Source organism: Gopherus evgoodei, chromosome 4 (genome assembly GCF_007399415.2).
Source record: "Gopherus evgoodei ecotype Sinaloan lineage chromosome 4, rGopEvg1_v1.p, whole genome shotgun sequence".
In the NCBI taxonomy this organism is placed as follows: domain Eukaryota; kingdom Metazoa; phylum Chordata; order Testudines; family Testudinidae; genus Gopherus; species Gopherus evgoodei.
Window position 1 is genome coordinate 131031904 of NC_044325.1, and position 21356 is coordinate 131053259.

Genomic DNA, 21356 nt, shown 5'->3' on the forward strand with positions numbered 1-21356 from the left:
AAAGAAAATGACTTCCATTTAGCATCACTGTTCTGCAGAGAAAAGCCAGAGGACTAAGCAAAAATTACTGAGAGTCCACACACTAATACCTGCCCAGCACACAGCTGCACATCTCCAAGAACAAGCCATCCAGTGAGGCTAAACTTACTGCAGCCCAGCTGTCTTCCAGGGTAATTTCCTCATTTTTAATAAAATAAATAGTTTCTCTGCAGTCTGTGTGCACTTTAAAACTGCTGCTTACAAGAGATTCAATGTGATCTGAACCCAAAAAGAGCCATCAGGACACCAAATGGATAACTGATACTGAAGTTTCACATCTCTGGACAGCTGCATGTAAAAAACGTATTACAAACCTACATGGAAAAGGTGAAAGCAATGTTTTGTGGAATTCTAGAGAAAACCACCCCTCAATTATATTTTGTGGAAATCAAAAAAAATTCGTAAGCGGTGTGAACTGAAAGGTATTCCTGAAAGCGGACAATGGAACTGATTTAATTTGAACTCAAACATAACTAATCCCTCTTTCCTTATGTTTTAGAAACTAACCAATTTACCAATTGTAAATAAGCCCCCAAGAATTGTGAAATTTTCAAACTTTCCATTGGAAAAAAATTAACATTTGCACTTCCCTGCAACTGTGCAATTTGTCCCTACAGCCTTAAGTAGCCGATTGACTATTTCTGGTATCCAACTTTCTCTCTGTATTAGATAGCCTGGAAGGCTTATGAGTCTAGACCTGTTCTCTCTATCCATACAGTGTAGCAGTACTGATCCCAGCTCACTGGGTACCTGCAGCTGCTGAGACTTTTGCACATGCTGTCTCATTGATGCCTACTGTAGAAGATTACAGGACAGTGAGAGAAAGTGTTGAATTTATTAGAGTTTGGCAAACATTTCACATCTCGAAGGGGGGAGAACAGGTCAGATACGAAGAGGAAATGGTTACTTGAAAAGATTCTCATTCTGCTATTTAGAGCTGTATCTGCTCTCATTTGTAAATAAGTCTAAGCTATTACTGTAGACAAGAAGGTTTCTTGTATCTTCTCAATGTTTACTGCAGAGAATCACGTATATGGCTTCAATTAAACTGTAGTAAATCCAAAAATAAAGAAATGTGCATGGAATGGCTGGCTGTCATTTGTTCTGGGCTAGCTACTTTTAAAATGATTCCTTAAAGCACAAAAACATGAACCATAGAGCTCAGAAGCAGCAGCCATACTGGCCCTTGTCCTGTAGCAGTTGCACACAGATCTCACACTGCAGCCAACAAGAGCTCCATGTGCACAGTGGCCACAGAGTCAAGCCAAGTGACTGGTCTGGCCATGCTGTGGAACTTCCAGTCAGTGCTGCCTTGGCTGGTTGCGTGGGTGCCACTTGCAGTCAAGTCCCCCCTGACATCACTTCACCTTTAATAGTCTGAAGCTGCAAAGTGCTGAGCATCCTTGGTCTCACTGAAAGAAGAAATAAGCATTTATAGGCACAGCCCCTTGCAGGATCAGGCCCTAACGCCAGCTTCCGCAGTTCCTTCAGGTGGCACAATGTTGGCATACAATGTTACTGGAGGGGTCAGCATGCACGTATGCTTTAAGAACGGAGTGAGCTACTCCTGGCATCACTGTGAAGCTGTAATGATTCCTACAAGGTTTTGTTAAAAGGAAAGTGAGAGCTATACACTGACAGTTGAAGGGGATTTCCAGGTGAAAACAAGTTGTTTACAGCTACTGAATGCTGCCACTTGTTGGGAATGTTACGCAAAGCAGAGAGTATGGGGTAATGACAAATTGGACCAGCTGAGGTTTTTCCCCCAGAGTTTGAAGTGCTAGCAGGGTTGTGGTGCTGTACTTCCAGGCAAACATTCTTCAAGCTGACACGTATCCACCTATTGTGACAGGCTGGCTTTGGACATTTTTTCCATTGCATTCAAGTGAGGAACTAGGACTCTAGCAAGAGACTTGCCACCAGATGTGATGAACGACACAGGATGTCTGCTGATCTCTATCCAAGCCACTGGCAGCAGAAGACAGCACTGTACAAGACACCACTAGGTCTAGAGGTCCTGTAGTCAAGAATTAGTAGATCTCTGCTTAGTCCCACCTTATTCGCTACTAGCTGCACATCTTATTTGTGCAAACAGACCGATGTGGACAGACCACATAATATGGGAGCACATTTCCAGAAACAGTTGGAATAAACTAGAGAAAAAGGCTAAACCGTTTACTCACCATTTTAATACTGCCAACAACTATAACAGGTTGAATCTGTACACATGACAAATTGGGAGAAGTCTCATAATGCAATGGTTTCAGCAAAGAAATGCACTGACTTGTTAAGAATATTACTACAGTAAAAACACAAAGCAAACAGGAATTTGGCACCACATTTACAAAGTAAAGGCATGCTGTCAATACAGTTTTGAAGTCTCTGAACAGAAAAGGCCATGGTAAAATGCAGAACAAGGTGTATCTTTTACAAGATTCCTCACTGCTTTAGACGAAGAAAAAAAACAAACATACAAGGATCTAAGTGGTTGATTTAGTAGCTTTGCAGCAGCATGTATGCTCCATCCAGTTTGGAATTTAGCAATTTGTCCCTTCAGATGGAAGCATTCCTAGGTAAATTGTCACCCAAGAAGCTGTCTTTAAAGCTTACTACCCTAGTACAAATCTCAGTAATCTGGTGACCAACATAGCCCAGGTAAACCCCAACCACAAGTTAAGACATGTTATCCTGCTGCAGAAACCTCCACTACCTCTTTTAAAAGCCTTAAGGTATTTGTAGCAGGATGGTAACAAGTTACACATCAGAAGAAACTGAAGCTATAGTCATAAGAGTTCTATGGATCTTTTAAACAGTTGCAGAAATATTAAACTCTGACCATACCAAGCATTAAAAACAAAGAGTTCCTACTAAGAGGAATACTTTCTGCATGATCTGGTCACATCATGTGCATAGTTAAGTGATTTTTTGTTTTTTTAAACAAGATTCATTTGCAAATAAAGAAATAAAATTTAGTACAGTTATATAGTTTTCTTGATGGAAAAAAATCTTAAAAACAGACTAGTGGTGGCTTGTTAATCAAAGAAAGAGAAAAGCTACATACTGAAGTTCTGGAATTCAGTACATCAGTTTCACAACAGCTGTACACACTTGAGATTATGCAATCCAACTGCTGCCTGAATGAGCAAACCACACTTAACAGTCGTCCCATTTTGAGATCTTTAACTTCAACATCCCAGATCAATAAAAAAGGTCCTAATAAAAGAAGATTGTGCTAAGGAATGCAAGAAGTTTGCATGCTGTTTTCATTCCCCTGGTCCTGTTCATGCTTGCAGCTGTCCACGAGGCAGCAAAGGAACAGTCTGCTTCTCAAAACGCCACATCTTAAAAACTGAAAGAAGAACACCGAGAGTGTTAGCGAAAAAACATTCCAACCCCACATTGAGTTGTCAGTGTAATACCAGAACTCAAAGCAGTTAAATAGCTCAGTGTTACCTTCCTCCTTAATAGAGTCCACATTCCTTCAGGTTGTTTTTAATGATAACATCTGTAACGGCATCAAACACAAACTGCACATTCTTTGTGTCAGTGGCACAGGTGAAGTGGGTGTAGATCTCCTTGGTGTCTTTCCTTCGGTTCAAATCTTCAAACTGACACTGAATGTATGCAGCTGCCTCCTCATATGTATTAGAGCCTGGAAAATAGGACACCTGACTTTAGCCAGCAGCTTGCAGGAGACAGCTTGATTCAAATCCTTCAGGCAGAAGTTAAGCTTCTTGCAACCATATGGTTAAGCAAGCTACAATCTTATCTTTTGCCTCTTCATGTCAATGGTCACTAGTACTTAATACCAGTACAGCTTTACCCACTAGATTAAACTTCTAAATTGAATTAGGGGATGAAACAAATGACAGGTATGAATGGAGGCCCCATCAGTTGGGCTATGACTAGACATAAACCCAAGAGGATCACACTAGAGGGCAGATGTGGGTCTGACCTTTAAAAGACTAGGTACAGAGCGATAGATTAGGGAGAATGACCTGCCTGCACACCATTTGGAACAGGGAGGTGGCTGCAAAGGGTACTCTAGTGGAAGAAATGGGGACTTTAGTTGCTAGGGCAAATGAATGCTCTAGCATTCACCCAGATTCCTTTTATCGTGTTTCCAGAATTTCCATTGAGCTGAAACACAGTTATTCTTACACCACCAGTGAGATGCAAAAGGACCCAGCTTTGGGGAGCACATGAACGGGTCAGATATCTGTTCTATCCATACGCCAAGTCATATGAAAATGTGGATAAGGATTCCACATGGAGCCAAAGCTGCTCAGAAGAGAACCAGTGCTGACTATGCCCCAGATGGCCTAGCCCTTGCCCCTTCTGAACACCTTTAAATCACTAGACATGTGCTGGGCCAGAACAAGACAGAACCCTCTCCTTGCCTGTATAGGAAGTCCAGAGGACGGGAATGACAAGGAAAAACAGGCTCAAGTGAGCTTGGATTTCCTGAGCATTTTAACTGCCTGGCTCTAGGAGACACCTTCATTCTATTTCTTCATTCCTGTTAGCCCAGCTCACCTGTGTACTCTGGGTAGCAGATCGTTAATGGGCTCCTCTTAATCTTTTCCTCAAACAGGTCTTTCTTGTTCAGGAAGAGAATGATTGATGTGTCTGTAAACCATTTGTTGTTACAAATGCTGTCAAACAGTTTCATACTCTCATGCATTCGGTTCTGAAAAGTAATTAAAACAATATATCATTGCAGCAGTAATTTGGGAGGAGGGTTTTTCTTTGATGAGCTTTAGAACAAAGCTACTAGTGTTAACAATGTGGTGTGTGTCACTGCTGCACAACCACACAAGTGTTAGTGGTGCTGCATCAGGCAGAGGTCAGGTAATTCTGCACTGTGCTTGACCCTGATCAGAGGTCTGTCCAGGAGAGGTTGAAACTCCCCATGTCTTAATTTTCCTCAGCATTTCCCCACTCCATAATCTCTCTCTGAGATTGTCAGGGAGGCACGGGTTCTGAAGAGAGTGTGTATTTGTAGTGGTTGTCAAAGCAGCTGATAGGTCCTGGAGAAAAATCTCACTTCCTACACTAACAAAAAAGAAGTCCAGTGGCACCTTAAAGACTAACACATTTAGAAGTGAGGTTTTTTACCCACAAAAGCTTATGCCCAAATAAACGTTAGTCTTTAAGGTGCCACTGGACTCCTTGTTGTTTTTGTGGATACAGACTAACATGGCTACCCCTGATATTTGACTTCCCACAGTGTTTGTTATTATGTGCTCTTGTAGAGGAAGAGGCTAGAGGCTAGAGCTTCAGAAGCTCATTCCCTCCACAGTTCTACTGCCATATGACTGAGGGGAGAGACTGCTTTCTAACACCATCTCAAACACATTACTAGCACAGAACAAGTTATGGTTAGAGTCCCATAAACTTGGATGCAAAGTCTGTCAGGCAGCTTGAAACCAACTTCCAAGTGTTAGTAATGACTGACATACCATTTCTTCATCTTCTGCAAGGACAAGGTCATAATCACTGAGGGCTACACAAAATATGATCGCTGTCACACCTTCAAAGCAGTGGATCCATTTCTTTCGTTCTGATCGCTGGCCACCAACATCAAACATCCTGGAAGAGTGAAGGGAAAGTGGCTCAGATGTCATGCAGCACTCACCTTCCTACTCATAGGAAATGGTGAAGAAAAACTTTTCAAAGTACTTTCAGCAAGCAGAGTGCAAGGAAAATGTAGAGAGATACAAAGCCTTTCCATCCATAAGGCCAGAAGAAACTCAAATCCTTCAATTTATGGGATCTGAACTATTTGTTCTAATGAACTCAAGTTTTAATTTAAATATGAAGATTCTATGCCTTCCAGTTGGAAATAACCCTCAACAGTAACTCGAATGGAAAAAATAGAACCTGCTGCTTCACCTTGGCACTCTTCCTTGTTTGTTATCTCACATTCCTGTAGCAATAACCCATTGGCTTCACTGGATGCAAAGCACCCACTCTGCATAGATCAGTTCTTCCAATTACCTGTGCTTGGTTCTCTGAGGTAACATGACCTGGACCTACCATTGGGATGCTGACAGAACTTTTAAGAAATTGGGTGTTGCAGCAGTTTAATATATAGTTAATGAGCTACAGTGGTGTAAAAGTTTGGGGCAAAACATTTCTAAACTTTGCTGGAAGATTTTTGGCTATAAAACAAAGATATGCAAGTTTCTTGGAAAGTTACAATGCCCTCCTCTCCAAAGCATTTTGAAGAGAGGTAGTATTCTCTGCTGGTTTCCCACAATCATTAATTACATTGGGTCAGATACAAGTCAATATCCAAGAGGTACAAAACCAAAATCCAAGTTGACAATCAGAGCAAACAGGTAGTCAGACAAAGAGAGGAACTATTCAGTGTATGCCAACAAGAACACAATTTAATGATTCTGGTCAAAAGGGCCAGAACTGTGGCTCAGCAACTCCATGCTTTTATTTAAAACACGCTGTTCCAGCGGACCACACTATGAAAGAGGGAATTTTGTATAAAGATATGTTATTTAGTTTGCAAAGCTCTCCATTACCTTTAGTGTTATTGCAAAGATATCTGAAAAAAGAATAGTGCCTCTCAACCCCTCTTCTCCAAGCTGATCCTGAATTCACAGTCATGCCTTTGGAACATCTCAGCCCAGTAGGGAAGTGCAATCCCAGACTCAACATTGGGACTTCATTGCAGGATGAAAGGAAGATACAGTAGGTTGCGAGAGAGAAGACTGCTGCTTTGTGTTTAAAATCTATTTAAGCATTTTCCTAAGCAGGTCCTTCCCTTTGAAATGAGATGCCTTGTGTCTCAGTTTCTGTGGATGCCCAATTAGTCTAAGCAGGCCTTGTTAGCCCTGTGTAAGCCAGTTTCCTAAAGGGAGATTTGAATGCTCAGCCTTAATGATCTACTTTAAACAAAAAACCCAAAAACTTATTTAGCAATATAACAACTCTCTCTATCCAAGCCTATATGATCTGAAATTGCCTCTTAGCCAAATCTTGGCTGGGCCCTTCTACCCTCATCATGTACCTACTCTCACATCTATATCCCATTCATATGGATACATAGAGGGATATAGTCGTGATTGTAGGCCCCAACAGGAAGTTGGGTGAGGGCTGCAGAGCCTTAGGCCATGTCTACATCTAAAATTTTGCAGCGCTGGTTGTTACAGCTGTATTAGTACAGCTGTATAGGGCCAGCGCTGCAGAGTGGCCACACTTACAGCAACCAGCGCTGCAAGTGGTGTTAGATGTGGCCACACTGCAGCGCTGTTGGGCGGCTTCAAGGGGGGTTCCGGGAGGAGAGAGCAAACCGGGAAAGGAAACCAGCTTCCCCGCGGTTTGCTCTCTCGGTCCCGGAGCCAGCCAGCAAACCGCAGGGAAGGAGACCTGCTTGCTCGGGGTTCCGGGACCGAGAGAGCAAACCGGGAACGCCGCGGTTTCCTCTCTCGGTCCCGGAGCCAGCCAGCAAACCGCAGGGAAGGAGACCTGCTTGCTCGGGGTTCCGGGACCGAGAGAGCAAACCGGGAACGCCGCGGTTTGCTCTCTCGGTCCCGGAGCCACCCAGCAAACCGCAGGGAAGGAGACCTGCTTGCTCGGGTTCCGGGAGGAGAGAGCAAACCGGGAACGCCGCGGTTTGCTCTCTCGGTCCCGGAGCCAGCCAGCAAACCGCAGGGAAGGAGACCTGCTTGCTCGGGGTTCCGGGACCGAGAGAGCAAACCGGGAACGCCGCGGTTTGCTCTCTCGGTCCCGGAGCCAGCCAGCAAACCGCAGGGAAGGAGACCTGCTTGCTCGGGGTTCCGGGACCGAGAGAGCAAACTGGGAACGCCGCGGTTTGCTCTCTCGGTCCCGGAGCCACCCAGCAAACCGCAGGGAAGGAGACCTGCTTGCTCGGGGTTCCGGGACCGAGAGAGCAAACCGCGGCGAAGCTGGTTTCCTTTCCCGGTTTGCTCTCTCGGTCCCGGAACCCCGAGCAAGCAGGTCTCCTTCCCTGCGGTTTTTTGCTGGGTGGCTCCGGGACCGAGAGAGCAAACCGCGGCGTTCCCGGTTTGCTCTCTCGGTCCCGGAACCCCGAGCAAGCAGGTCTCCTTCCCTGCGGTTTGCTGGCTGGCTCCGGGACCGAGAGAGCAAACCGCGGCGTTCCCGGTTTGCTCTCTCGGTCCCGGAACCCCGAGCAAGCAGGTCTCCTTCCCTGCGGTTTGCTGGCTGGCTCCGGGACCGAGAGAGCAAACCGCGGCGTTCCCGGTTTGCTCTCTCGGTCCCGGAACCCCGAGCAAGCAGGTCTCCTTCCCTGCGGTTTGCTGGGTGGCTCCGGGACCGAGAGAGCAAACCGGGAAAGGAAACCAGCTTGATTACCAGAGGCTTCCTCCTTCCACGGAGGTCAAGAAAAGCGCTGGTAACTGTCTACATTGGATCACCAGCGCTGGATCACCAGCGCTGGATCCTCTACACCCGAGACAAAACGGGAGTACGGCCAGCGCTGCCAACAGGGAGTTGCAGCGCTGGTGGTGCCCTGCAGATGTGTACACCTTCAAAGTTGCAGCGCTGTAACTTCCTCACCAGCGCTGCAACTTTCTGATGTAGACAAGCCCCTAGATAACATCTGCTGCACAGCAGATAGCTGGAAACTTTCCTTATTTTTCCTGTTCATAGAAATGGTGAAAATAAATGTCTGCTACGCTGATCTCAGTTTCCCAGGAGTCAGAAACAAGTGGCTTTTTAAAACAAGCACTGCACAGCATAGCAATGTTAATCCCAGTACATAGTGATGGAAGACGACAAGTTTCCCCTGAGCTTACCAACAGCCATAAAAATAGCTCTGAGGCAAAGTGCGCAAGCATTTTCTGTTAACAAGTCACCGGTTAGACAGCTTGGAAGCCAAGGTGCCACTATACCCCCAGAAGCGTGCAATGAGTCAGATTTCATACACAAGTGTTTAGACTGTTCCTATGTCCCATTCAAACCTGGTTACACAGAAGGATCAAAATCACAGCTGGCAAATTAATGCTTATTTAAAGTCTTATGTGACTAAAACTTCACAGAATTCCAGATAGGGAAGAACCTGGTCCATGATACAAACAGCAGTTTCCTAGGACAATGTTACACAGCACTAATGTCCAGCGCACAGAATTCTCGCTTGTGTGTCAGTGAACACGCTCAGAATCCAAAGCAAGCTTAGCTAGAAGAGTAAATATGAAGCTGTGCTAACCCTACCCTTCCCCCCCCCCCCCCCAACAGCTTGTATGGAGGATAAAGAGGGAACTCTGATTCATCGTACTTCAAAGGACACTGTCAAGGTTAGGCTCAGTATCTGTACCACTTGAAAAGGTTTTACTTGTATTACAATAGAGGGCAAGTCCCTGCCCCTGCACTCTTGCACAATAAAGGCCGCCATTTTTGCCAACACTTATGCATGCCCCCTGCTGTACTACTGTATCTTGAGTTTTGCTAACAATGCCATGCAGGCCAGTCAGAGCCAAATTAATTTCAGCTCCCTTAGAAACACAGGAAAAACAATGCACTGCAAATGACAGAGACCAAGGCTAAAGGAAAGGGCTCTTATCTTATCAAATGAAGCCGTTAAATGCAAACTAAAACCAGTAGCCAACAGTGTCCTTTTAGTAGTTTTTGATCCTGTAAGCAAGCATTCAGTACCTGTGTTTGCGATTCCAATAGAAAAGCAGCTGAAAAGAACAAGAGAATGTAAATAAAGAGTCAGCAGTCCCCCAAGTGAGCAACTCCAGTAAGAACAGAATAATTAATGGGTCAAGTCACAATTTACTTGAAAGGCTCCACAATATGTGCATGAGGGAAAACTGGATACCAGTCACCACCAAGCACCAGTGCACTCAGCAGAAGGCAGTGCAATCTGCAGGGGGAATAACATCCTGCAGTAGCCTGCACCATACTCACTTGAAGTACAGGTCCTTGAAGGTGAAGTGAGTTTCCACAATGCCTGTAGTCTTCACTCTGGTCCGCAGAACGTCTTGCTGAGTTGGAATGTAGGTCTGCTGGGATATTCTATCCAAGTCATTTAGGTAACTAAACCAAAGAGACAATCCAAGACATGCTTTTTTTTTAGTCTGCTTCCTTCCTATGAACCTTTTATAAACTGCAGAAGAAAGTCATGGTGAAGTGCATTAGTTCTGTTAGCACAGCCCAGACCTCCAACATGCACCTCTATTCTAGGGTTTCCTATAGCCGTATACTATCCAGGCTAACATAGCATCAGTTAGTAACAGATAGTGCTCAGCTAGTCGTAAGCTCAAGCTGGGCTACAGAATAAGAGTGTGGAAGACAAGAGTGCAGAAACAATGATCACAGAACTCCCACTGTAATTAATACCCTTTGCTAAAGGCTTACACTAATGTACCAGAAGAGAAGTGAATAAAGCCCAGGTTTCTGCTCATTGTAAAGGGTAAAAGGCAGAATGTGGCAAAACAGTAAGCCACGTTCATAGCTCTATCCAAAGCATGACAAATCCAGCCATCCACTCAGGCAAAAGCAAGCAGGAATCTTTCCCTGACAACTTGGGGCCGCTTACCCACCAATGTCTGGAGAACAAACTCTCAATCTCTAGCTATTATGGGGCAAAAATACTTATGTGACCTGATGCACTTCTACCTTCCAGTGCCTCCAGGCCCTCTGAGACCAGAATTGTGAACTGACCAAGGCCCATCTCTTTGCTCAAGCATCCCTCCCATATAGCTGGGCTATGCACTGGAGCTCCCCAGAGGCTGCTGGGCGGAATCCTTTCCTCTCTGCAGCATCACAACCACTCTGCAGCAGCGTCACCACTTAGACCACCTTCAACTCTCAGCTTCATACAAATATCCCCTTTAGAGCTCCAAGTCATGTAATGGGTGCATCTCTTCTAGTCTGGATCCACAAATCCTGCTCCTGCCTTTCATCCATTTCAGAAGCTCCTCTATCTTTGGCAACCTGAGAGTAATCTGTAACTGAGTTTTGAACTGGCAGGCTTTAGCCTTTGCCCCCACTTCTAGCCCTGCCAGTTCTTGGACTATTGGTAGATAAATTTTCTAGCTAGACCCTACCTTCTCCCCCCATTGGATAATTTGTCATAATTTGGTTCTACACAGTCCTTCTTTCCACTCAGTAGCATAACAGACAAGTTGCCAACTAGTTCAAAGAGTAAACTTCTCAGCTGTCTACAAGATATGCCAGGGCACTGAACAGGGTATTATTAATGAGGTTTTAGAAAAAAAACTATATAACTGCATTTGGTGTAAGTAGTGTCACCTTTAACAAACTTGTGATAAGTGTATTTCTGATGAGAAATAAAGATCCTGGGAATTTCTAGTCCAGATTAGTTTAACACCACAGGAAAATGTAACTGCTCTAATCACACATACCAGAACACAGCTAATTTAGCAGCAAAGCACTAATGGAAAAGAAGCTAGACAAACCAGACAGCAGAGCCAAGTGAATTAAGTAACAGCACTGGCAATAAGTATTAAACTCTAAACAAGCTGTGTCCTGTTGGTAGAAGAATGCAAGTGCTACCTCAAGAGCTGGCACTGTAACAGCTAGGCTGTGATAACAAGCATGTGACTAGCTAGTGAATTATTTAAACAGTTGCTCTGCTTCCTCCATTAGCACACTTGTAATCTACTCACTACATTGTCAGGTTTCAGCACAAGACCTATTGGAAGCAAAACTGGTTTAGTTCTCTCATCAGCTCTTTCTACAGCAGATGGTAGATACTGACTGAAGTTATTTAACTCCTCCACCAAATGAACTGAGAAATCCCACACATGCTTAAAACACAAAGCTACTTTAGTCCAGTAAGCACCTTGTTTCCATTAGTGATTGAAGTGTGACTCTTAATGATCAAACAAACCTGGTCCAACTGACTGGGGAGAGAATCTACAAAATACTATATTAAGACACCATGAAAGATCTTAACCAACTCATTTGAAAAGGTGGAAATGAACAATGCTACAGGCCAATACTCATCTGAACCTCCCTGGTCGGCAGAAATGCATTTTAAAATAATCAGAACACTGGCAGCATCAAAAAGGACTCTGCTGACACCAGGAAGTAAGCCTTCGCTTTTCAATTTTCCCCATACGCACGTAGCAACAAAAGCTCCCTCACTGCACTTCCTTATCTGGCATCAGCTGCCCATGACTTGACAGATGTGGTTTGCTCTCTGTGGGAAGTGGCTGCAACCACACCCATGCAGCACTGTCCTGCAAAGAAGTCCTTTCTACAGAGGGAAGCTGCAGAATCCTAGTCAGTTACAAGCTGCTACTAGATCTGTGCGCACAGCTTCTGTATAGCACACCATGTAAAAATCTGTCAGCCTGAAAAAAAAGTAGAAATGCAAGAAGAGAAAGTCGGGGACAAGAGAACGATGCAGAGACCACATTAATAATCCAGTTTTCCCACTACTATGTGGGTAAAAGTTAAGACAAACTAAGACAAGACAAATTTATCTACCATTCAAAGAACAGATGTGTTTATCCTAATATGAGACAGTGTTTCTATATCCTACCTGGTTTAACAATGTTCCCTTCCCAGGTGAGCACCTAGGGCTTTCCTGCACCTTGTTAGATAATTTCTTCACTATTTTTGACAAAAACATTTGCTCCCTACCCTACACTCTCTCTTGTGGGGGAAGCTTGTTTTCATGCTTCAACTATCCCCTGTAAAACTGGACGTCCTAAAATTAAGATTTCAGCTGCAGAGGGGGTGAAGTTTTCATAATTAAGCCCAGGACTTGGCTCACCATTGAGGTTTCCCAGGAGAACCCATACTAGTTTTGGGGCAGCTCCAACTTGAAATAAAATAAAATTTGGCAGCTTCAAGTTTCTCTGAATCTAAAACTCAGAAGGAATCTCATGGTACAAAGCAGAACATTGATTTCTCAGAGCTTCTCAGGAGACAGGCAGGTTTTGGCAGACAACGTCAATGAGTTGGACAAGATTCAGTTGGTGGCTACAATAGGCTCTCCCTCCTCCATATGTTCACATGAGCACCAGAGTGGTATTTTCCTAACAATGCAGTCATGTTTCCTCTAACTACTGGGAAGAACAGTTACAAGGCCAAACAAAGAGCTAAAATCTCAAAGATTCATACAAAGCATTTATTATGGAAGAGTCTGTAGGATACCGAGTAGTCACAACTTGAGCTAAGGGAGGAGTTGTCACTAACAGATCTCTAGGGAAAAGCAGAGAACACAAAAGACTGCCTTCTGACTCCACACTGAGGAGAGGGTATAAGAGGGCATGAAATCCCCATGACAGTATTCAGATAGTTCTGTATTTGGGACCACTGAACTACAAGCTTTCTAGAAAGGCTGTACCAAAAGACCAACATCCATAAGATACGAGAACCAGGGAGGTACAATATCTTTCAGTGCCTGGGTAGAAGCTCTTCTTCACAGAAGTCCTAGATATTGCTCTAGTTATAGCTCTTCTTACTCACAACCAAAGAATATCCATTCATTCCTTCCTATGCAGTCCTCAGGAGCCAGTCCTTCCTGAACTGAAGATAATAGTCAGGAAAAACAGCCCCTGACAAAGTTCTGATAATTCAGGCACTGAGATAGAAGATTGAATTCCCTGTATGTAGAAATAGGCTGTGCCTTCCCTACTGCGGTTAGCTGAAATTAGGAAGCTGTTGTGGCTAGGTAAAAGTAGAAATGGATGCACCAAACTGAATATGACCTTCAGCACCCCCAATGAAGGGAAGGGCAGATTTTATTTAATTAGGTTTGTCAAACTGAATATGTCCCTTCAATTATCAGGCCCAGCTGGGAAGGGGTCAAGAGTTCCCTATAAAGGGCAGGGACAGCTCAGGTAAGAGGAGCTGCAAGAGGGAGGAAGGGTTCCTGAAGTATGCCCTGCAGCAGGGGGAATGAAGGGAAGCTGTGTTCTCCTTTCAGCACCGGGGGAAAGCCCTTGGGAGCTGGGTGGAGGATCTGCTTTTGTTTCACATACATTTTCTGTATGAAGAATAAAACTGTGTGACAAAAAGGATTTGGATGTGGCAGTGAGTCTTTCCTAGGAAGGTAAAGTACATGAGTGAGGGGAAGCCGAGGTAGTGAATAGCCTGGCGCCCAACCAGGTAAGGCGATGGTTCTTCAATGGGCCTCTACACAATACAAAGTCCATTGTACATGAAGCACAACAGCACAAATGGAAAGGTAGGAATGTGTGATCAGCAACCACCTCTGAAAAGCCTAGGTTAAGTGACTTGCCGAGCATCACATAGGGACTCGGACACAGCCTCATTCACTACACATCTTTCAACTTCTGCAACAACTGAAGCAGAGGGCATTACAGACAACACCCACTTTTTGCTGGAAAGATTGATCCTGTAAACTGAATGAGACTGAAGTGTAGAAAATAATACTATGTGATCACATAAGTAGATTGCACCATAATGCATATGCACAATGAGGCTGGATTCAGACTGCACAGGTAATCTTAATTCCGGCATTTCCCAGCTTTGGGGTGATTAACTTTGCAACACTAGCATTCGTTTCTTGTAATTTTTCTGTGTAATTTCCTTTTTTTTCTTTTTTTAAATGAAAGAATGGAAATTCCATCACATGGGATCATACTGACACCCATAGAGGTCATCAGCAGGATTGGAACTATTAGATCCACCACACAGACTTCTGACACTTGATAGCTAGACTAAATTGTCATCAGTTAAGCTGACCAGCGCTAGAGAAGAATGGGACGCTGCCATTTAGAGGGCTTCCAGATATTTACTGATAGCAGATGAATGGTGAGACTCCGGAGGGGAGTGTGAGACTTCAGCTCATTTCCTCTCCTCCCATCCCATCCCGGCCCTGTCCTCTAGTTCTGTCTCTTCCCCACCTCGGCCAATCCTACTACTCCCCACACCTCGGCTTCTCAGCCAATTTCTCTCCTCCTACCCCCATCTCCCTACCCAGACTTCTCATCTACTCTCATAGTCATCACCCTCCCAGCTCCTTGTCCCGCTCTTTGCCCAGCCAATCCCAGTTGACCCCTAGCAACCTGGCTCCTCAACAGATTAGTGTCATCCCCTTTCCCCTTCTCCCCGAAAACACACACTTCTTCTCCTGCCCTCTCAGTTCCAGTCACTTCTAACCACCACCTCCCTCGGCGACTCAATCTCAGTGTCTCCCCCGCCCCCACCCAACATACCGACTCCGTTCTCTTGCCTTCATCATCTGTCTTCCCCTCCTCCCTAATTCCAAGTCTACATCCACCCCACCTCTTTGTCCCAACCTACTTCCCTGACATTCCACCCCCCACCCACCCCAATCCAGCTCTAGCCTTTGAATCAGGCAGCTTCTTCCATGGTACACTGGCCCTGAAGAGGAGGTCAATGAGCGTACAGGAGAGAGAGGCTCCCTGCTCACAGGAGCCAAGCATGATCCCCAGCAGCCCAAAACAGCAACTGCAGGGAAACTTCTACTCAGCATGGACAGAATCTTCAAGCAATTTGCTGCCAGAAAGGAGTCTCTAGTGAGCATGTGCAAACTGCAATTTTTCAAAGGTTTATAATTTGGTGGATTTTCAATGTATTTTCACAGGGCTGGCAAAAGCTACATCCCTGACACAAAGGCCAGATCCCTACCAAATTTCAAGCCCCTGCAAAAAGCAAGGGGGCAATAGAGCTTTCCAAAGAAAAGGTCACCAAAAATTCCAGGCATCCAGCATGGAGAACTTAAACCCAAACAGTTAAAGTTTGGCAAAGTTGTAAGCAATTGAAAACAGGTTCTCCTAATGGGAAGTATCGGGGCTGCCAGACTGGGCTAAAATACAGAACTACTCCTTTTGCCCAAAATAGTTTCCCATCTGGTGCAACACCAGAAGAAACCTGGTAAAAATTACTAAAACGAAGAATTGAAAGAAAATGGTTTTTCCTATACTGGTTTTAGATCCTCACAGTCAAACGTTGTTCATTACATATTTGGTAGCTTAATTATAAGTCTAGTTTTCAGGAAATACTAATCCTTACATTAACACTGAGGAGATCTCAAGTCACCTTCCAGATAAGCTACAACAATTTGTCTCACTACACTGACGTTTACAAACAGACTAAGCTACTTTTATACTGGGAAGGCAAACCGACAAGTTAATTTATTCATGACATTAGAAATACAAGTAAGTTTTTCATGTGATAAGGGGAAGACAGCAATGAATTCTTTAAATGGATCCCTTTCCTTTTCATTGCAAGATCTACTTTGATCAGCTAAAGCACAGAGCCACAGAATCAGACACGTAGGACTGGAAGAGCTCTCAATAGAGCAGGCAACTGGATTAGGTGACCTGAGGCAGGACTAAGTATTTAGAGCCAATCCCCTCCTGTCTCAGCATATCCCATCCTGCCAATCTACCCATCTAAGGTAAACGCTTCCTGAAGTGTGACTTGTATTCCCATTAAATGCTTTCTGACTGTCCTTTAGAGGAGCACCTAGGCACTGGAAGTACCCATTGCTCTGACCACACCACAGTTATAAGTGGCGTGGTTGCTACACAAAACGCTGCCAGTAAAGGTCTCTTACTAGGATGCTGAGTCATTAAGTTGATACTCTCTTGATCTGCTGAAGCAGGCTTGGACCCCAGCATCTCGCCATAATCGTTTAATCACTCCAGCTAGCTCAGGAGTCATCACTCCTTCCTCAGCACTTCCAGCCAACACAAACAACTGACGGGCATCGTCCTGCAGGAAGAGAGCAAAAGAAAGGTTCAGTCAAACACCATTACAAGTTAAAATGAGCCTTCACCACCACAAACGCCTGCAGTGGCACCAGTGATAGGTTCCTGACTGGCAAAGCTAGATTCCCCTCCCCCTGCCGTCTACCCACTCCGTTAAATCAATATTCCTTGTTCAACCAGAAACAAATGGACCGAGAAAGAAGCAAACTGCTCAAGAGCATGTGGTTTCATGCAAGCAAGATGTGTTAATCAGAGGGAGGTGGTGGTCATCTGTGGCATACAGCATGCCCACAGCACCACGAACCCTCTCTTCTGAGAGGAGGATCATAGTTCCAACTTAATAGGCAACGTTTAGCGATTTTAATGAGGTACATGGGGCAATATGAACCTTCAGCATTACATCTTGTGCATGGCACATCTCCTCAGACGTGCTGCTGGCTTTCGAAAGAATATCAGTTCTGTACAATAAGCTACTGAAGGAATTAAAGCTTTTCCTGTCTAAAACTACAAATTACTGTTTATTAGAGGCCATAATGTGTAATACCCCAGCAGGGAAAAACCCAGTGTCAAAAAGCAAATACTGGGTGATTAAAGGTTTTAGAGCTTTGAAGAACTGCGATCTCCCTTAAGGGCTGTCAAAAGAAAGGGGAATTCCAACTTCTTATTGGGAACATAGAGGAAGGATAGGGACCAATCAGGATTCCAGTGTTTGTTTGCATTGGATTACATGAAACACTTGTCAGAAAAATTATAGGCTCTCAATTTCCATATTGAAAAACATCAGCCAGATTTGCAACTGAGAAATAGGCTGACCTACTTTGAGGTTTCTGTGATGATGCAACTTGTATCAGCTCTATTTAAGGGGTAATGTTGCAAGACCGTTTTACTCTGCCAGCAGTACCCCCAACTTGAAGAGCTGGTCTGCTCCCAATACTTACTTTCTCCTGAAATCAGCCCTTAAAATGCTGCTTCAGGGCACAGAGTTAACGAAGAACCAAGGTAGCCTGTAGGATAATGCCCAGGTGCCCACTCTAAGGGTATGTCACTGCAGAGTTAGCCCAACTGATCAATATCTGGCCTGCGGTTATGCAACCACACTGCAAGTCCCTACCCGAGTTAGAGCCTTCGCTTGTGCAGCACTCCTCTGCGTCTCGCTAGGACAGCTGGGGGCATATCCCAGGGCTCTACGGGCTGTTGTACACTGAGCTGCTCTAGGATTCTTTCCCAGTAAGTTGTGGGAGGAACTGCCTGTCCTTCTGGGCACATAGGAGAATTGTACGAAGGCAATGGAGGACTATCAGCACTCAAGTGCTTTGCCTGGATCACCCCTGCAGAATGGGCAGGATACCAGCCATAGTGAAAGCAGAACCAGGGCTCTAACCTCACTCCCAGCCATGCCAGCTAGCCCAGGTTGAAAGCACAACTGGACTAAGGAGAGCGGTTTGTGTTTGTGGACAAGGGACATCCTGGGGGGCTTAATCCCATAATTACACTATTTACTTCCTGCTCCTTTGTATTTGTGCCACCTTTTCAAGTGTCTCCTGGGACTTCCCTCATTCGGACTCATTCCTTCTTGACTTTTGTGGGTGGGGAAAGCAAAGAAGAAATGCCAGGAAGTTTGCTAGATAGGAGGGACTCAGAGGGGGGAAATTTTAGTGATATCACAGAGGATTTGGATTTGGAAAGGAGAATGTCAAAGAGTTATCTTTGTGATGCTCTTAATCATTTTTACATTGTGAAAACTCATTAGAATCTGATTTAGATTAAAAATTTGAAGGGGCATAACTTTCTGAAATACTACTGAACACTGATGCAAGAGGCCAAATATTTTAAATTAATTCATAAGAGTCTTTTGTTAAAAATGTAGTAACTTGAGCTGAATCCAAATATTTTGTATTAGAAATAAGTTCAAAAAGTTGTCAAGGCTCCTTTTTGTATCTGCAATAAGATACTCCATGCAGGGTGTTACTAATACTTTACAGATTATCAGATGTACTCCACTACTGCTATCTTGTGGCTTAAAAATATTTCCACCACATGTTCCATGGACTGAACGTCAGATGTTCATTAATATGATCTACATTACAGAAGTAAGCTAAAGGAAATGAGTGAAATACTCACTGCTCTGGCAACTTCCCCAAAGTCTATCTTTAGCCTTCCCATGGCTCTTATTATTGCAATGATGGACTGAATGGTATTGCTGTAGACAACCACTTTATACTGTTTGCATTCTTCCTCTGAATAGCCATCCTCATGGATGATCCTGAAACAAAAGCAAGCCATAATCACAAGCTAAATCAGGACAATAATGTTGATTTCTTATTTCGTCTAATACAGAAATGCAATTTATACCAATTTAAATATTTAGGCTTCTACTTACTTCATCTGCTTCACAATGGTGCTTTTACCAGACTCTCCTGCACCTGAAAAGTACATACAAACTCATGTTAGTTTTAACTTCAAATTAAAACTAAGAGTCAAAGTGAGATGTAGCCCCACATCTAGATGTTGATTGGGATTGAAGTGAAGAACTTAATTGTGCAAACTCAACAGTTAAACATCTTCACAACAGCTATTCCCAGCAGTGATCCACCTTTGCTACTTTTACACCTCTGACAGTGGCTCCCTGGAGAGACCAGGCACCGTACACAATGCTCAGTTTGTATTCTCAGCTTGTTTATGAATGCTGACAACCAAGTGCTCATCTGTTCACAGAACAAGGAAGGTTATACTTCTGAATTTCCAAAGTTCTGACTACTCATTTACTCTCTATCTTCCAGGCAGATAGGACTGTAAAATGGGGAAGGGGGGGGGCGGGCACAAAGGTACTTCAGTTTGTACACCGGCCGATCCATCACCCCTTCCTGCAATACACTAATGATCTCCCAAGGCAGTGCTCCCATTACACACGAATTTGAAGGATACAGAGCAGTGTAAGCAACAGGCATTAACAAGGAAGTTCAACATTTTCACCATGGCAAATATACCTGCACCTTCGCATTATGTACAGAACGTGAGACAGCCAAGTTTGAAATGTCTGTATTTGCTTTCATTTCCCACGCCACTCTGGGCCATAGGTTTCAAGCAGCGTGATCTTCTGTGATTCAGAAGCATTGGCATGCACAAGACGACTATACTCTGACTTTACTACACTTGATCTTGAGGACAATTCCTAGCAGAGCAAGTGGGCGAGAAAAAAAACTGCTGCACCAAGGGAAATCAGATGGCAAACACTCGCCACAGCAATATTCCAACGTGCTAACTTGCATTTACACATTGTCTAATTTTAAAATCAATGCCTCGGTTCTTTGTTTGCTAGTTCTGAAATATCAAAATGATGGATCATAAGCAAGTTATGATAGAAACCCAGTCTACTGACAAGTTCCAGCATCCCCACTTTCTGCACCAGCAGTCTGTCTTCCTGGAAGTGGAAGAGTCTACTGAACCCCAGATTCTATTCTGCAGCAGTTTATGGAAACCTAATCTAAAATAGCAACAACACTATGTTTGCTGTAATGATAGGATAGGACTGGACTAAAGAATTCCTTACATGTCAGATCATAATCTCAAGCAAGGAAGGCTTTTCCCCATTTTAGAACAGCAGTCTGGGAAACTTAGGACAGAAGATTCCAAAGATAATGAGAAGTGAAAGTTTGCCTCAAAGATGATCTTCTTGGCTAGATACCAGGCCTCCCAGCTGTACCATTTGGCACACACCCCTCCTCAAGCATTTTGCTGACTACAGAAGGGCAGACGACTCACCTTTCCAGAAGTTCACAGATCCAGCCAAGAGTCATCTTAACTCTAGAATGTTCTACCTTTTAGATACTTTGCTTTTCATACTCGAGCATCCGACAGTGCTTTACAAATGACATATACACCCTGCAGAAAGGCAGCCCACCTCACCCACCCCAGAGAGTGGAGGTGATAACCAGCTCTCAGAGCAAAGAGCATAGAAGTGGCGTGGCAGGTAAGTTTTAGACAGACACTCTGGAGCAAACAATACTCTTCAATAAAAAGTGCCGAGGGTTCTAATTTTCACCCAGAGCAAACAGGACATCCGTTTAAGGTCTCATCTAAAAGCAGCACTCAGTAAACTAGAATTCTATTATCCACAGAAGTATGAAGAGAAGCGTGCCTAGGTTTGGACTCGTGGCTCATGAGATTCTCAGTATTTTAAGACTGATGATTATATGACCCAACCTCCTGTTCGCTTCTAGCAGAAGTATGCCAGAGCATCTGGTCTCTAGAATCTTGGTAATTATGTCAAGTGAAATCTGGGCTTTTGCATATGTTCTTGTCACTATTGATCTAGCAGAAGCTTCTAATGTTTCCTCTGGGAGGTATGCTCTCTGGAATAAAAGTTCCAAAAATCTTTTGCTAGATTCAAATAGAGATAAAGAGGATAGCCATTGATAGAGAAACTGCTGTACTCAAGTTTAGTTATTACATCATTAAGATGTCAGAAAAGCTGAACTCCCAAAGAGAACCATGAACAAAGTTTGAAAGAGTCACTTGGTACATTCCTTCTGTTCTCGGTACTTGATGTCACATGCTTCCGGAGAAACCAGGAAATCTGCAGCTTGGATTTCTGAAGATTAGAGAGGTGACTGTTACAACAACTTTTGTATAAAC

The 21356-nt window shown here is 44.1% G+C and overlaps 1 protein-coding gene across 1 annotated transcript in view; it reads right to left on the reverse strand.

Annotated features, from left to right (window-relative positions):
- Positions 1-2206: 2206 nt before the first annotated feature.
- The window catches only part of GNAI3 (G protein subunit alpha i3), a 35342-nt gene continuing 16192 nt past the window's right edge, over positions 2207-21356 (reverse strand). The window contains exons 2-9 of the mRNA XM_030561083.1: positions 19102-19144; positions 18843-18984; positions 16568-16725; positions 9949-10077; positions 5502-5631; positions 4576-4729; positions 3493-3691; positions 2207-3388 (exon numbers count right to left, since the gene is read on the reverse strand). Coding sequence (XP_030416943.1) covers positions 3501-3691; positions 4576-4729; positions 5502-5631; positions 9949-10077; positions 16568-16725; positions 18843-18984; positions 19102-19144 — 947 coding nt within the window. The 3' untranslated portion in view covers positions 2207-3388; positions 3493-3500. The remainder of the gene's footprint in view (positions 3389-3492; positions 3692-4575; positions 4730-5501; positions 5632-9948; positions 10078-16567; positions 16726-18842; positions 18985-19101; positions 19145-21356) is intronic.